The sequence below is a fragment of the Erythrolamprus reginae genome, chromosome 3, assembly GCF_031021105.1.
Source record: "Erythrolamprus reginae isolate rEryReg1 chromosome 3, rEryReg1.hap1, whole genome shotgun sequence".
Taxonomy (NCBI): Eukaryota; Metazoa; Chordata; class Lepidosauria; order Squamata; family Dipsadidae; genus Erythrolamprus; species Erythrolamprus reginae.
Window position 1 is genome coordinate 129,413,240 of NC_091952.1, and position 18,427 is coordinate 129,431,666.

Sequence of the window (18,427 nt, forward strand, 5' to 3'; positions counted from 1 at the left end):
AGGCCCTCTGATGGCCTATTTCCTAACTTTCGGTAGGCCCAGTAGGCTCGTGTTTCGGTCTCCCCAGGCTCCAAAGGCTTCCCTGAAGCCAGGGGAGGGTAAAAACACCCTTCCCCCCCAAAGGCTCCCTGGAAGCCAAAAGTGACCTCCATAAGCCTCTGTACAAGCCAAAAATCAGCTGGCCGGCACATACATGCATGTTGGAACTGAGCTAGGGCAACGGATTGCGTGCCAGCAGATACAGCTCTGTGTGCCACTTGTGGTACCCGTGCCATAGGTTCGCCATCACAGTCCTATAGCATCTACTAATTCTGCAGAATTTTGACAAACCCAACCCTGGTATTGGTTGATTCTGTAGGATTGAGGAAACATAGGCAAATCTAACTGAAAAAGAAGAAGAAATATGGATGCCTTTTTTGTAGCGCAATGGTTGTGGGTTCATTTATTTTTTGTTTGAGATTACATGTGGTTGGTTTTAGTGCTAAATCAATGTGGGAGGTATATGGCTTAGCCAACAACAGCTATTTGTCTGATGCTCCCCTGATAGGTTAGATTTCAATTTCCAAAATCTCCAGCTAAAGACTAATAGTCTATTTTATTGGGCATGATCCAGACCCTGAATTCCCATAATAAAGCAATCTTAATTACTGTAATTCAAATAAATCTGAGTGTGATCGGTAACCACTGAATGGGGAGCCACCCAGAACTCCATTACATTGTTCTGAATTCTATCATAGACAAAGACAGAATAAAATGAAATTAATATACAGTATATAAAATCTCTCATGCACATGCTTTCTAGGTGCAAGAAAGTAGAAGTTGTTATTATCTTTCCCCCCTGCCCAAAAAATTCCTCTCAAAAAAAGGACAGAAATTTTCTTCCCTTTTTAAAATAAAAATTAAATTATGAGTTTTTTACCATTTTGTCTGAGTTCCAGTATTTTCTTCTTCTGGAACTACCTGGACGCCAATATGTTTCTCTAGCTGCCGAATGGTGAAATTCTTGTCTTGATAGGGCATGCACTCCACATAGGCATGTTTGTCAAGTGACGCATTTCTGCTTTGGAATTTAATCCGACTCCCAAATTCTTTGTGTGGCCGAGAAATCATATATTTAATCTGAAAGTCCAATAAAAATGCTTCTTAATGAAAGGATTGCTTTGGAGCAGTGTCAGTCCTAGGGGTCAGGATCTGATGGTTACATTATATGACTTGGCCTTTTGTGCTTCCTTTTGATCTGGTATTATATTTAAAATGCTGCATTGATAGGACAGCTCAAAAGACATAAGGGGTCATTATAATAGTCCATATGATCAGGAAGGTAGCGTTATTTGATCGGAATCTAAAAAAAAGAATTGCAATGATTTTTTTTCTTATCTCCCATGGGCAAAATAACTGAACTTTCAGATCATATAGGACAACATACTTTATTTTTATTTTTCGTCAAGTACGTATTGGTAGTAGAGAAAGATATAACAATATTTATATACATGATACTAGTAAAAGATAAACATTAGGACAGGGGACAGAAAGCACTCTAGTGCACTTATGTACGCCCCTTACTGACCTCTTGGGAATTGGGAGAGGTCAACAGTAGATAGTCCAAGGGTAAAGTTTTAGGGGTTCGGTGATTATACTACAGAGTCTGGTAATGAGTTCCATGCATCAACTGTTCGGTTACTAAAGTCGTATTTCCTGCAGTCGAGTTTAGAGTGGTTTACTTTAACTTTGTATCTGTTGTGTGCTCACGTGTTGTTGTGGTTGAAGCAGAAGTAGTCGTTGACAGGAAGGACATTGTAGCAGATGATTTTATGGGACATGCTTAGGTCGTGTTTAAGGCGACATAGTTCTAAGCTTTCTAAACCTAGGATTGTAAGTCTAGTTGCCTAGGGTATTCTGTTGCAAGTAGAGGAGTGTATATAACTTCTTATACCAGAAGAAATATTTACTACTTGTACTTTAAAACTATTTAAATAATAAATGTACATAAGGATAATTTTTTGTGTTAAGTAAAATCTAACTATAATATTATATTGCACATTGTTTCCTGTGTTATGCACTATACAATTAACAGCAAGTTTATGCATAGATATTCAGACGTTAATTGACTATATTCCTAAATTAGTTTGAAATGAATTTTGCGATTTTGATTATTAAACTATTTCAAAAATGGCATGAAGAGTAATCCATATTTGCCTAGATAAATACTTGTACAAAATTATCCATAAAAATATAGAGTTGACTTTAAAAGATACTATGATAAGATGGTGTAGAAATATTGGCAAGGAAATAGATATAGATACATGGGAGAAAGTGTGGATTAATAATTGGAAAATGACTAAATCAGTTTCACTAAAAGAAAATCAAATTAAAATGTTTTATAGATGGCATCTCCCACCAAATAGGATAGCAAAAATGTTTCCCAAAACATCCCCAATATGCTGGAAATGTAAGAAGGATATAGGAACTTATTATCATCAATGGTGGACATGTGGTAAAGCAAAAACATATTGGAAGATGATTGAAAAAATATTAAAAGAAATAATAAAGCAAGATATAGATAATACCCTGGAATTTTACTTACTAGGTGTTACAAATCAGACCTACAAGAAAGAAATTTTTTATTTAATTATACACATATTAACCGCGGCTAGAATAATATATGCGCAAAATTGGAAAGGGGAGGAAATCCCCAAGGAAGAAGAGGTTATAGCCAAAATATTAGATTGCGCTGAAATGGACATGATGACAAGAAGATTAAACGATCAAGAGGATACTAAATTTTATGAAACATGGAACAATGTTTATAAATGGATAGATAAGAAAAAATAAGACATATAGATTGATTTTTAGTTGTTTTTTTTTGTATTAGTTTTTACCTAGGTGATAACAATATTAATATTAGTTTAAAAGTACTTTTTGACGATTATGATATAGTAGTGTATGTACAAGTATAAGCAACATACTAAGATCTTTGATGTATAATAGTTGAAATTAGCTTAATTGTTTGGATTGAAGGTTTGACATTATTTTACTATAGTAATTACGATTATATTAAAGGTATTTTTTGGCAATTATGTTATACTAACCCTATTTGATACCTACATCGAAATTAAGATTTGTAAAACTTTAACTCAAATTTATTAATTTTTTTTCTATAATAGTTAACATATATTTAATTATGTATTCTTTTTCTACATTTGAATGTATACTTTCATAAGAAGCGGGGGAAATACACCCCCACTTTATGTTTATTGTTTGTATGTATTTGTTTGTTTTTATGAAAATTAATAAAAAAATTATAAAAAAAAATACTTGTACAAAATTATCAAAAAGAAAGAGAGAGAGAAAGAGAGAAAAAAGAGAGAAGAGAGAAGAGCAGGAAAGAAGAAAAGAAACAGAAACAGGCAGACAGGCAGATAGATAATGAAGGAAGGAAAGAAGGAATGAATGAAAGAAAGAAAGAAAATGGAATATGTAATGGTAGATAAAATGCAGTTTCCTCAAGGTTTGCTTGTAATGGAACCAATGTATTGAAATTTTCAAGGTGCCCATTCAACTTCCTCATAAATACAGTGGTACTCATTGTTAATTAGTTCCAGGAGCTGCAATGAGTACCAAAAACAATGAATACCAATTTTTTTTCTCATAAGGAATAATGTAGTGAGTCACAAGGCAAGCTAACACTAATAAGTTCTAACAAATTAATGAATGATGAGGGACAAAATTTTCATATCAAAATGTACTGAATACCAAATGTGATGAGTTTCTAAGCAGTTGAGTACTAAGGTACCACTGAAGCTAGAATCTAATTCTACAGAGTATTACAAGGTTACTCCCTTAGATTTTGCTCAATAAAATTAAGTCTTCTCACCCTTCTTACTGATTCCCTGACTGATTCTTCTTCAATTTCCTTTTCACTTCCAAGTGAAACCCAAGGTTTGCGCACAGGAGGTTTATAAACTTCTTCAGGCACCCCTTCTTTTACTTCTTCCTCTTCCTCTGGTTCTGGTGGCTAAGAAAAATAGTAAGGGTTTTAATATTTAATGTATTAATTTTTTAAAAAGATGTACAGTATATTATTTGTTTGTTTGTTTGTTTATTGGATTTATATGCTGCCCCTTTCTGAGGACTCGGGACAGGTTACAACATATAAAAAGAAACAATAAAATACAACAGGCTAAATCTAACTAAGTAAAATTAAGTAAACTACTCTAAAATCCTTAATTATATTAAAAATCAATCATACCCATTCAAACAACAACCACACATAACATTAGTGAGCCAGGGGGCTAAGGTCTAATCGCCCCAAGCCTGGCGGCATAACTGAGTCTTAAGACTGTTACGGAAGGCAAGGAGGGTGGGGACAGTACGAATCTCCAGGGGGGAGCTGATTCCAGAGAGCTGGGGCCCGCATAGAGAAGACTCTTCCCCTACGCTCTGCCAAGCAACATTGTCTAGTTGATAGGACCTGGAGAAGGCCAACTCTGTAGGACCTAACTGGTTGCTGGGACTCATACGTCAGAAGGCGGTCCCACGAGTAATCTGGCCCGATGCCATCTAGGGCTTTATAGGTCATTACTAACACTTTGAATTGTGTCCAGAAATCAATTGGCAGCCAATGCAGTCTGCGGAGTGTTGGAGAAACATGGGCATGCTGAGGAAGGCGCATGACCGCTCGTGCAGCTGTATTTTGGACAATTTGTAGTTTCCAAACATTCTTCAAACTTAGCCCCATGTAGAGAGCATTGCAGTAGTTGAATCTCAAGGTGACAAGGGCATGAGTGACTGTGAGTATTGTGACATAAATATATTACTCTCTATTCAGAATACTATTTTGACCCTCTATCATGTACATGCCAAATAACTGAACAATCTCTTACATTTAAAATATTTTCCTTGGCTTCTTCGGTTGCAATAAGATAAAAAACTTGTCCATATTTCAATTCTTTGTCAAAGACTAGCAGGAGTTCTTCGCCAGGATAATCCTGTGTAAATATAGATAAATGGATTTTTGTAATTAGAAAAAATACTAACCTCCAAATAGAACTTAGAAAAGAGAAGAGGGGCAAGAGATTGAATTTGTATCTTGACCCTATATCAGTTACTACCCATTGTTTAATTGTCCAATATTTTTGGCTTTTGAATATATATTTTTCACATGCATAACAGAGATATATATCCTCTTCTGCAATATAGTGTACTTTTTTAACCCGCTTGTTTCAGCTGACCATTTCTAATCCAACGATCTCAAAAAACCCCAATCCAATGCAATGTAGGATAATTGATATAGTCAAGCATAAAGTTCCAACAGAGACTTGTACATACAACATGCCTTGAACGGTAACTTACTAGTATAACTTTTTTGATAGGGTGGAAGTCAGAAATTGCAGCTCTTGTCTTCATATCATTAATAATATCTTCCTTTTTAATGAGCTTGTAAGGATTTTCAGCTGTTACATCTACATCAGCAGAGCAATTAAATATTTCTTGTGTTTTTTCAGTGAGGACCAAGGGAAATATTTCTGGGTGGCCTAAAAAAACAAAAATTTTCTTCAGTGAGCATGTGAGAGAGAGAGAGAGAGAGAGGGAGGGAGGGAGAGAGAGAGAGAGAGAGAGAGAGAGAGAGAGAGAGAAACTGACTACCGTATTTGCTCTAAAGTTCCACAATGTCACAAACATTCTAAAATGATAGTGTTATTTCTCAATAAGTTCAATATAGACTTTCCCTACATTTTGAAGGACCCTGTCTTCAGTGAAGTCACATCAAAATGAAATTATGGCCAGTCGTCTGATATTATAAAAAAAGAGAAAATTGCCAAGAAAATGGAAGAGGCGTGTTTTACATTCCAGAAGAAATTTATACTGTACTGAAGTGTGAATGTGTACAGTATGTGTGTGTCTGGTTAATTGTATTATTAAGAAAATCATGGACTTCAATGGAAACTAAATGTTGTCTTTCCCATGGGTGATTATTTTCATATAAAAATCTAGAGCTGCCTGAGAATGTTCTTTAGAAAAGGTTGACTAAATTAATTAAGAAACTCTTTGTTGTATCCTGTAATGGCTACCTTGTATCTCTGTAAATAGTTTGTTCCTTGTTAAAGCGCTGTCTGAGCTAGAATCAGGAAGTCGCTCCTGATTGGCTCAGACGCGGCTGCTCTTGCTTTGGCGGGAACCGCAAATGTATAAAAGGAGCGGTTTCTCCCAGGCAAAGCAGACGGTACTAGCTGAAAGTCACTTACCTTTTCTGAGCTGAATAAAGGTACCGTTTTCACCTAACCCTGCCTCTGGGTTTATTTCACTGGCGACGACGGACGGAAGAAACCTCGCGTCCAACATGAACAACCTCCAAATCGGCCGGGCTCCTGAGTTCTTCGATCCCGAGAAGACTTCCTGGGACGACTACTTAGCCAACTTCGAGATCTTCCTCGAGGCAGCAGGAATACGGGACGCCGACGCCAATCGGAGACGGGCCATCTTCCTAAACTACTGCGGTCCAGAAATCCGCGCCCTCGCCCAGACTCTCACCGACCCGCTGCCAGCAAGATCCGTCGCTTGGGACGTCCTGCAAGCCAAGCTCGCGAGCCATTTCAAGCCAACAAAACCAGCCATGGTTTTCCAGCACCAGTTCTCAAGAATGGCTCAGCGCGAAGCGGAATCAATCAACCAATTTGCAAGGCGACTTCGAACGGTGCTTGCGAAATGCAAGTTTGACAACCCGGAAGCTCGCCTCACCGATGCCTTAGTCTTTGGCATGAGAAACGCCTCGGTCAGGAACAAACTCCTCACCGAAGACGAACCGACCCTACAAACAGTGATTAAGCTAGCACAAACCGCAGAGGTCGCCGACGCCGCTGCTAAAGAGCTGATGGATCACGAAAGGAAAGAAGTCATCGCCAAGATAGACTCCACGTTTTCCCGCGCCGAGGACCCAGACGACCTCAGCCCACCAGCTCGCAACGAGGACAGCTGTTTCCTGCTGCAAGACCAGCCGAGACAACACAGATTTCCTCACCCCGCCGCCCCCTGCGCCGGCTGCCGAGGAAACCATCAGCGCCAACGATGCCCCTTCCGGGACGCCATATGCCGCCGCTGCAACCGATGCGGCCACATCGCCAAAGCCTGCAGAGCATCTGCACCGGAGGAAACCTTCTCCACTCCGCGCCATCAACGACCCCAGAATCAAACACCTCAACCACGAGAAAACCGACCTTTCCGTTTTTCGGGCCGAAAGAACTACTCAGCCGCTAACCGCGACTACTCAAGAGGTAACACTCAATTTTCCGTGAATAACACGGCAACAAAAAATGGGGGCAAAATTGTTATTTCATTACTTCTAAACAACAAGCCATGTTCTATGGAGCTTGACACGGGGTCTAAATACACCATTATGCCGTGGGAAAAGCTTAAATTGTACATGCCTAGCCTATCTAAATCTGAGCTATTGCAAACCTCATTGGTAATTAGAGATTTTCAAGGGGGGATAATCTCTGTTCTGGGCAAAGTGAATGTACCTATCGTGTTTAAGAATTTTAAATGTACCCTGCCTATGATTGTTGTTACAGGGGCTAAGCACTCTCTCCTGGGGTTGGCTTGGATGGAACCTTTGGGAATTGAAATTTCTGGTATTTGTACTGTTAACTGTGATAGCATGCCTAACTTTTTACAAGAGTTCCCTGAAGTGTTTAGCCCCACCCTGGGATCGTATAAAGGACCCCCTATCTCGTTTTCTATTGACCCCAAGGTCCCGCCTGTCCGGCTCAAACCTCGCAGGGTACCCCTTCCGCTCCTTCCCAAACTTGACCTGCAGCTGGATAAGCTCATAAGCCAAGGCATTTTAGTTCCTGTGGAGCAGGGACCATGGGAAACACCCATAGTCACGCCTCTAAAACCGGATGGCTCCTTAAGAGTTTGCGCTGACTATAAATCCACGCTAAATAAGGCCCTCCAACATCACCCTTACCCCATTCCGGTGGTACAACAACTCCTGCACTCCCTGGGGGAAGGGAAAAGGTTTGCAAAGATCGATCTCGCGCAAGCTTATCAACAATTACCTGTCGATGAACCGACAGCAAACGCGCAAACAATTGTGACCCACAGGGGTGCCTTTAAATGTACCAGATTACAGTTTGGAGTAAGCATAGCCCCAGGGATATTCCAAAGCATAATGGAACGATTGTTATCAGGGATTAAAGGGGCCATTTCCTATTTTGATGACATCTTAATTGCAGGGGAAAACCAAGAACAGCTCAACAAAAGGATAAGGGAAGTACTTCAGAGACTTCAGGACAAAGGGTTGAGAATTAAGCCTGATAAATGCGTCTGGGGAACCAACAGTGTAGAATTCCTAGTTATAAAATCGATAAGGAAGGTATCCACCCCACGACTGAGAAACTGAGAGCTATTAGAGAAGCCCCAGAGCCACAAAATAAGACTGAATTGCAAGCTTTTTTAGGCCTTCTTAATTTTTACTCCGTTTTTTTAAAACAGAAGGCAACAGCAGCAGAGCTTCTACACCGCTTGCTCCAGAAAGAAACCCCTTGGACATGGGGGAGAACTGAACACGAAGCCTTTGTACAAATAAAACAATTATTAACTTCTAAAAGTGTGGTAGTCCAGTATAGTACTTCGCTACCTATCAGGCTTACGTGCGACGCTTCCCCGTACGGCGTGGGAGGAGTCTTGGCTCACGTTTTGCCTAACAAAACAGAGGCCCCAATTGCTTTCTTTTCCAGAACGATGACCAATACTGAAAGAAATTATAGCCAACTAGATAAGGAGGCTCTAGCTTTAGTGGCAGGGGTGAAGAAGTTTCATAATTACCTTTTTGGAAGAAGTTTTGAATTGGTTACCGACCACAAGCCCTTATTGGGTCTCTTAGCCCCCAACAAGCCTACTCCTCCATTTATGTCCCCAAGATTAATCAGATGGGCCCTTTTCCTCTCAGGATACCAGTACGAGCTCATCCATAAAGGGGGTAAAACCATCAACCACGCAGATGGCCTCAGTAGGTGCCCCATGGCAGAGTTAGTGGAGGACCCTGCCCCATCTGCTGATGTCTTAATGATAGAGCTCGAAGACAACCCACTAACTACTGCAAGGGAGGTGGCTGCACACACGCAGCAAGATCCAATCCCAAAACAGGTGGTAAATTGTGTACTTAAGGGATGGCAAAATGACTCTGTGAAACCTGAATTGTGTGACTTCAAAACCAAAAGACTTGAATTGTCATATGTAAAAGGTTGTCTGTTGTGGGGGGATAGAGTGATCATTCCTAAAAGCCTAAGGGTAAAAGTACTCGAAATGTTACATGTGGGCCATCCTGGGATTGTCAGGATGAAGGGCCTAGCCAGAGGGCACTTATGGTGGCCAGGTTTGGATGCTGATATTGAAAACTGGGTAGCCAAATGTGACCCATGCCAAGAATCACGGCCTAACCCCCCCAAAACAACTCCAGCAGAGTGGGAGCAACCTGCCGGGCCATGGTCCAGGGTCCATATTGATTTTGCAGGGCCAGTGGGGTCACAATATTTCCTAATAGTAGTGGATGCATTTTCCAAATGGGTGGAAATCATAGCAATGAACAACATAACTACAAGTGCCACCATCAAGGTGCTGCGCAGGCTGGTTGCTACCCATGGTTGCCCTGATATCCTAGTGTCTGACAATGGGCCACAATTAACGGCCAGGCAGTTTGAATTGTTCTTAGATAGTCTTGGGGTCAGACACGCACTCATCTCGCCTTACTCGCCCTGGGCTAATGGTTTGGCAGAACGCTACATTCGCGTGGCAAAGGAAGCATTGCGCAGATCAGGCCCTGGAGATGTACAACAAAATTTGGACCAGTTTTTGCTAACCCAGCACATTACCCCAAACACTCACACGCATATAAGCCCTGCTGAGTTACTAATGGGGAGAAAACTAAGGTCCCCACTAGATAGGTTACACCCAAGGTTTTGTACAAATAATCAAATGTATGTAAACCCTGAAAGACAAATGTATTTGGGTCAAAATGTGTTTGTAAAAATTTTTGATGGAGGTGTAAACTGGATGAAGGGAATTATTGTTAAACAAACTGCTCCTAAAACATATATTGTAAAACTGGAGGATGGTCGATTGTGGAAGCGGCACATTGACCACGTAAGAAAACGCATGGAAAACTCCCTGGAGCAAACCGCTGACACAGACTCTCCCAATTCAACAGACTTTAACCCGCAACCCGATTTTATAGACATCCAAATGGACTTATCGGGTCAGAGAGAATCCTCCAGTGACGCCGAACCATCTTCCTCCTCCGAAGTCAGCGTTGTGCCGGCCAGGCCAAATCAGCAGGCTGGAGCCCAAAACAGGCCCCAGCCGCGCCGGGGGAGCAACAGCGAGCCGACCTCCACCGTCGGCAGCGAGGACGCAACTGAACTGCGCAGGTCGGAGCGAGCCTCGCGGAGACCAGGCAGATTGGACGACTTCGTCACATGGCTTTCGTGATGGATGTATCCAAACTAAGGAGGGAGGGGTGTTGTATCCTGTAATGGCTACCTTGTATCTCTGTAAATAGTTTGTTCCTTGTTAAAGCGCTGTCTGAGCTAGAATCAGGAAGTCGCTCCTGATTGGCTCAGACGCGGCTGCTCTTGCTTTGGCGGGAACCGCAAATGTATAAAAGGAGCGGTTTCTCCCAGGCAAAGCAGACGGTACTAGCTGAAAGTCACTTACCTTTTCTGAGCTGAATAAAGGTACCGTTTTCACCTAACCCTGCCTCTGGGTTTATTTCACTCTTAGTCCTTAGACAGAAAACTACAGAAAACTATATTTTGATATAAAATCATCAATTCAATTACTTCAGTCCCAGGGAACTTTAAGCCTTTGAAGTAGGCCAAATCTCCAAGAATATTACAGGAATACTATTAGCCAGAGCTCTCCCTTATCCTACCTTAAACCAGATGGAAACAAGGTGAGATTATTTCTCACACTATCTCTTTTTTTGGGGACTGAATTGCCATTTTTCTTCCCTTATAGGATTTTGCATTCCTTCAGCAAGATTATTCCATCCTTCTTAAAGAATTTAAAATAAAAAAGAAATTATTTGGCAAAAGCCAAAAAAGATTTTGAACTATGAAAATTATAAATGGGTCAAGGGTCAAGTTAAATTTGTAATATTGACTTTTACAATATGATTTTGGAATTAACTATACAAATGAATAGCTTCTTGTGAAAAACTATGTTTATTTTGGCTTATCTTAGGTTGCTGTATGTCATGGCAAAGATAAGCAATTTTATTATTTTTGTTCGATGCTCCACTAAGACTGAATAAAAAATATTTTTTGTTGATCGTTCATGTTGTTTATATGCTGGCATGATTATGCATATGTATCTGCTTATTTTTTTTCTTTAGTATTGAACTTACCCATGTTTGCCATAGATAGATCAGGCTCCTCTTCTTTTTTAACTGAAATGAAAGAAAGAGATTTTAATGTAAATCTTTCTGAATCAGGCAGGGCGTGTTTTGTGTTTTTAATTTCACTTTCATTTTACAAATGATAATTAGCAGGACTGGCAGCCCATTGGTGAACATTATCCTCTGCTAATGGGCTGAAAAAACTACCCCCTCACTCCATCACAAAACTAAAAAGTTGCAAACATTTTAAATTTTCCTTATGCAGAGGGTAGCCTAGTACTGTATCTCTTTCTTATTTATTTATTTATTTGTTTGTTTGTTTGTTTGTTTGTTTGTTTATTATTTGGATTTGTATGCCGCCCCTCTCCAAAGACTCGGGGCGGCTCACAACAAGTGAAACAAATCATAATAATACAATTAGTTAAAATATTTAAAGATTTAAAAAACCCCATATACTAACAGACACACACACAAGCATACCATGTATAAATTAAACGTGCCCAGGGGGAGATGTTTAATTTCCCCATGCCTGACGGCAAAAGTGGATCTTAAGGAGTTTACGGAAGGCAGGAAGAGTAGGGGCAGTTCTAATCTCCGGGGGGAGTTGGTTTCTATATCTTCTCTTCTATCCCTATATCTTTTCTTCTATTCTCTCATTGATATATTTTATTCCTATATTTTCTCTTCTATCCTTTCTCTGATATATTTTACTTCGAGTGTATCCTCTATAACCTTCATTGTGTATTATTGTGTTTTGGACAAAATAAATAAATAAATAAAATAAATAAAATATCTTGATGTGATGATGATTTATTACACTTGTTTGTTGTCGGATTCGCAAAATTCTGATCACTGTTTTCATGGCTACATATTTCTTCCCAAAAATAATAAAATTATATGTGTATAATAAATACTAAGTGTGTATGTGTGTGTGTGTGTGTGTGTATACGTGTGTGCACACACATAACCATACTTTTGGCTTACACACACTATATATTCTGGAATCAATTTTTACTGCCTGATATGGTTTCCTTTCCAGTAAATCCTGAGTCTTAGTAACAGATACATCAGTCGCAACAAACTGATATTTGTATGAATATGAAATGGAAAATTAAATTAAATTAAAAACTTTTTAAAAAATTGTATATATCTATACTTGAGCCAGTCATAATATTTTCATTCCCTGCTGCTATTTGGTCTCTACGGTTTGTGGTCTCGGTTCTCATAAGATGTTAATGTCCTGATTCCAAATGTGCAGATCGCCTTAAAGCCATTCATATAAACTTCTGACTGTTGCCCTCCCACTCTGAAAGTAATCAGGGAGAGAGGGAGAGGAAGGGAGGATGGACGGATGGATGGATGGATGGAAGGAAGGGATTAGATTAGATTAGATTAGATTAGATTTATTGGATTTATATGCTGCCCCTCTCCGCAAACTCGGGGCGGCTCACAACAATAATAAAAAACAGTACATAATAACAAATCCAATACCCACCAATCTAATTACAATTTAAAATTAATAAATTCATAAAACAGTCCCAAAATATATAAAAACAGGCACACGGTCAACCAATCAAATGGCAAAACAACATGGGCAAGGGGGAAATGCTTTAGTTCCCCCATGCCTGATGGCAGAGGTGGGTCTTAAGGAGTTTACAAAAGTCAGGGAGGGTGGGGGCAATCCTAATCTCAGGGGGGGAGCTGGTTGCAGAGGGTCGGGCCCCCCACAGAGAAGGCTCTTCCCCTGGGTCCCGCCAGACGGCATTGTTTAGTCGACGGGACCCGAAGAAGGCCGACTCTGTGGGACATAACCGGTCGCTGGGATTCGTGCGGCAGGAGGCGGTCCTGAAGATATTCTGGTCCGGTGCCATGAAGGGCTTTATAGGTCATAACCAACACTTTGAATTGTGACCGGAAACTGATCGGCAACCAATGCAGACTGCGGAGTGTTGGAGTGATATGGGCATACTTAGAGAAGTCCATAATTGCTCTTGTAGCTGCATTCTGCACGATCTGAAGTTTCCGAACACTTTTCAAAGGTAGCCCCATGTAGAGAGCGTTACAGTAGTCGAGCCTCGAGGTGATGAGGGCATGAGTGACTGTGAGCAATGACTCCCGGTCCAAATAGGGCTGCAACTGTCGCACCAGGTGAACCTGGGCGAACGCCACCCTCACCACAGCTGAAAGGTGTTTCTCTAATGTGAGCTGTGGATCGAGGAGAACGCCCAAGTTGCGGACCCTCTCTGAGGGGGTCAATAATTCCCCCCCCCCAGGGTAATGGACGGACAGATAGAATTGTCCTTGGGAGGCAAAACCCATAGCCACTCCGTCTTGTCTGGGTTGAGTTTGAGTTTGTTGACACCCATCTAGGCCCCAACAGCCTCCAGGCACCGGCACATCACTTCCACTGCTTCGTTGACTGGACATGGGGTGGAGATGTACAACTGGGTATCATCGGCATATTGATGATACCTCACCCCATGCCCTTGGATGATCTCACCCAGCGGTTTCATGTAGATATGAAATAGCAGGGGGGAGAGGACCGACCCCTGAGGCACCCCACAAGGGAGAAACCTCGGGGTCGACCTCTGACCCCCCACTAACACCGACTGCGACCGACCGGAGAGGTAGGAGGAGAACCACTGAAGAACAGTGCCTCCCACTCCCAACCCCTCCAGCCGGCGCAGAAGGATACCATGGTCAATGGTATCGAAAGCTGCTGAGAGGTCAAGGAGCACCAGGACAGAGGACAGGCCCCTGTCCCGGGCCCACCAGAGATCATCCATCAATGCGACCAAAGCAGTTTCCGTGCTGTAGCCGGGTCTGAATCCAGACTGTTGAGGACCTAGATAATCGGCTTCTTCCAAGGACCGCTGGAGTTGAAGTGCCACCACCTTCTCAACAACCTTCCCCATGAAGGGAAGGTTGGAGACTGGACGGCAGTTATTAAGCACGGCTGGGTCCAGGGAAGGCTTCTTGAGGAGGGGGCGCACGAGTGCCTCCTTGTAAAGGGCCGGAAAGGACCCCCTCCCCAAGGAGGCGTTGACAATCTCCTGGACCCAGCTCCGTGTCACCCCTCGACTGTCCGAAACCAGCCAAGAAGGACACGGATCCAGTAAACAGGTGGTGGAACTCACAGCTCCAATGGCCTTGTCCACTTCATCAGGTGTCACCAAGTCAAACTCCTCCCAGACAAATGGACAAAGACGTTTAGCCCCAGTCACCTCGAATGACTCATTGTCAGTTGACTCTGTTTTACAATTGGAGTCGAGGTCCGCTCGGATCCGAGCGATTTTATCAGCGAAAAACGTGTTAAAATCCTCGGCACTACTCTGCAAGGGCTCCCCAACTCCCCTCTGATTAAGAAGGGAGCGGGTTACCCTAAACAGAGTGGCCAGGCGGGATTCCGCTGATGCAATCAAGGTGGCATGATACGCGCATCTTGCCGCCTTGAGCGCCACTTTGTAAGTCTTAATATGAGCTCTTACAAGTGTTCGATCGGATTCGGACTTACTCTTCCTCCATCGCTTCTCCAGACATCTCTTCTGGCGCTTCAACACCCGGAGCTCCTCGTTGAACCATGGAGCTCTACGGGGTCTAGTGCCGCGGAGAGGTTGCAATGGCGCAATCTGGTCAAGAGCCTCCACTGCAGCCTTGTTCCAGGCCTCAGCAAGAGACTCTGCCGAACTGTGGACGAGTGTATCTGGAATAACCCCAAGCGCCATCTGGAAACCTTCTGGATCCATCAGGCATCTTGGGTGGAACCTCCTAATTGGTTCCGCCTCCCTGTGGGGAAGGATTGGAGCCAGGAAGTTAAGCCGCAGTAGGAAATGATCTGACCACGACAAAGGCAACACTTCTAAGCCCCTAAATCTCAGATCATTACTCAATTGCTCAGAGAGGAATATCATATCGGGTGCGTGTCCACCCTCGTGAGTCAGACCCTGAATTACTTGAGTCAGGTCCATGGCTGTCATGGTGGCCATGAACTCCTGTGCCAGTCCAGAGGAACCGCCGAGCGACGGAAGATTGAAGTCCCCCAGGACGATAAGTCCGGGGAACTCCACCGCCAACCCGGCCACCTCCTCGAGTAGCACAGGCAGGGCTGTTGACATGCAGCTGGGAGGCAGGTACGTGAGTAACAAGCCCACCTGAACCCCTAAGTCCAACTTCACCAGGAGGGACTCGCAACCCGCAACCTCTGGAGCAATGAGCCTACGCAGGCCAAGACTCTCCCTGGCTATAATCGCCACTCCTCCCCCCCTTCCCTGGGGTCGAGGTTGGTGCCATACCTGAAACCCAGCAGGGCAAATTTCAGAGAGAGGAACTCCTCCCTCCGGGCCCAGCCAGGTTTCGGTCACACAAGCCAGGTCGGCCTCCTCATCCAGGATCAAATCCCAGATGAGGAGAGCTTTATTTACCACCGACCTGGCATTGAGTAGCAACAGCTTGAGCCCAGGGCCAGAATTACACTCATCACCAGTGCCTTGAGTTAAGCTAATGGAGCCGGAAGAAGGGATCGCTACTAAGCAGCGATCCCTCCTTCCCCTGGAACGGCTAGCTCCATGGCTTCCGCCACACATACCAGGGAGGGAGGATATCCAAAAATCTTTGAATAAATACACACACACATTGACAAAGTATTAGTTGCATTCATCCATTCTTGAATATGTTTATGTTCATATTTAGATTAAGACAAATAACTTTCTTCAGTTTTATATAATATTACACTTACCAGGAGATTTAGGTTTTCCTTTGGCTGACCCTTTGGGGCTTCCTTTTCCTTTGGCTGACCCTTTGGGGCTTCCTTTTCCTTTGGCTGACCCCTTAGGACTTCCTTTTCCTTTGGCCGCCTCCTTAGGGCTTCCTTTTCCTTTTGGTGATCCCTTAGGGCTTCCTTTTTCTTTGGGTGATCCCTTAGGGCTTCCTTTTTCTTTGGGTGATCCTTTAGCTTTGCCTTTGCCTTTACCTTTCTTGGCTGAAGCATCATTATCAGGTGAGATACCCAGTTCCGTAGGTGTTTGACTTTCATCCATCTTTTAAATGCTTCTGAAAAGTGAACAACATAAAAATCAGATAAAGAGACAGAACTGAAATGATGCCTCCCAGTATCTGCATTTATAACTAAGCTAGTTGATTATGATTAACTTTATATTAAGTTGGAGTTAAATAGGAGTTACCTAGATAATCTCATCATTGCTTTCAATGGGAAGGTGGTTTTGGATCAACTTAGAATTGGTTTTGCAAAAATAAAGATTCAGTTGACTAAGGTGTGAGAAATTCAAGAGTTCATTTGGAACTCTGAAAGATATCTTGAGTGAAATATTGTTGGGATTCTTGAAAATACTACAGTATATGCCCAATTGTGTTTGAATTATTTGTGCTTTTCATCCCAATTTATCTTTACATTTTGTTCCTGAAAGTTAAAGCAGAAGAGAATAAGTTGTATGAGAACGAAAAGAGGTATGACATGTAGTGCTAACTACTAATCAATGCACAGATGGAATATATTCTTCACCATCACTCTCCATTTATGTCTTATGATCACCATTTTCATTTCCCAAGTCTTCAAAAGCTTTTAGGAAGTTATCTGTGATTACCTTAATTTTTATTTATTTTTTTCAGAATTAATAATTAATAATAATAATAATAATAATAATAATAATAATTATTATTATTATTATAATTTATTAATTTATATGCCGCCCCTCTCCGTAGAATTAAAATCCTGGGGGGAAAAAAGAGAAAAATCACTGTCTACCCCAACTATTATAGGTCCCTTTATTCTCACTCCACACAAAAGGGGAAAATTAAACTAATTAACTTACCGGTAATATTTTGTCTTGGCTAAAACTGAAAACAAGGGGGGATTTAACTGAACATTTCAGGTTCAGCTGTATACCAGAAATAAATTGGTTCAACTTGCCAAGGCCAGTGCTGTTATGGGAATATTGTGTTCTGGAACCATTTTTCAAACTAGTATAGAAACTTTATGCTAAAAGGTTTCCCCAAGTTTCATGCTCTACAGAGATTTCTGCAGGGAGAGGGATCAAAATCTGCAAGATGGTTAGCAAAGTGTTACAACCCAAGCCCTGTCCCTTTTATATTGTATGTGTGAAGACAGCACAAGTACTAAAAGTGAAGGGCTTTGATTATGCCACAATGCCTGCTATCTTTCAGATTTTGACACTCCTCTTGAAAATGCGGCTGATGTGCAAAATATTCTACAGTGTTTTTCTTCAATGCTATCAATTCTCAGTTCTCTGTTAATATGATCTTACATCTAAATTTAAACTAGAAAAGCCAGAACTTGGGGGCGGGATGATAAATTGAAGACAGATTCACAAAAATGGAAATGTCCAGAGTAGTGGAATGAAGAGACAAGCTCTTTGTAATTCTTCTCTGGACAAAGAAAGACTTGAGAATGCCCATAAGTGCTCCAGATAGTTGCTCCTCATAGAAAGACTGCAAGACAGCGATATCCCATGGGTTATAGAGTTCTGGGAGAGGAAGGAATAACAATCTTATTCAAACTATGGTCAGCCTCTTCAATGGGAAACTAAGTTCGCATATTTCCTTTTCTAATCACTTTTGGAAATTGCTTGTTAGCTGATTTGTAGCTATTTGGAACATTTGGATCAACAAGTCGGAAATCATTGGGTTAATTTCCTTCGATCCTTAGCAAAAGAAGTTTTAAATACAAGGTTGAGGATTTAAAAACAATATTTAAAAAAAAAAAAATTGCAGCAAAGTGATTAAAACTTTGATTTTGACAAGTTACAAATAAACTAAGGATAGGAATGGATTTGAAATACGATTTTGGAATTAATTATAAAAAGATTTCCCATGGAAAAATGCTTTTGTTTTGAATTCTTTTAGAAAAAAGATTAACTGGAACTTTGAAGATAACAATAGCAATAGCACTTAGACCAGTGGTTCTAAACCTTTTTAATGCCATGACTCCTTAATATAGTCCACCAACCATAGGCCTAGTGCCAATTCTCCCAACAGAGCTTTAAGCTGATTGGCAGG

General features: G+C 41.6%; 1 protein-coding gene across 1 annotated transcript in view; it reads right to left on the bottom strand.

Annotated features, from left to right (window-relative positions):
- The window catches only part of DNAI3 (dynein axonemal intermediate chain 3), a 60,339-nt gene that overhangs the window by 30,499 nt on the left and 11,413 nt on the right, over positions 1 to 18,427 (bottom strand). Inside the window, exons 2-7 of the mRNA XM_070746627.1 lie at positions 16,131 to 16,444; positions 11,405 to 11,446; positions 5,353 to 5,534; positions 4,884 to 4,988; positions 3,875 to 4,015; positions 920 to 1,119 (exon numbers count right to left, since the gene is read on the bottom strand). Of these exons, the coding sequence (XP_070602728.1) occupies positions 920 to 1,119; positions 3,875 to 4,015; positions 4,884 to 4,988; positions 5,353 to 5,534; positions 11,405 to 11,446; positions 16,131 to 16,431 (971 nt within the window). The 5' untranslated portion in view covers positions 16,432 to 16,444. The remainder of the gene's footprint in view (positions 1 to 919; positions 1,120 to 3,874; positions 4,016 to 4,883; positions 4,989 to 5,352; positions 5,535 to 11,404; positions 11,447 to 16,130; positions 16,445 to 18,427) is intronic.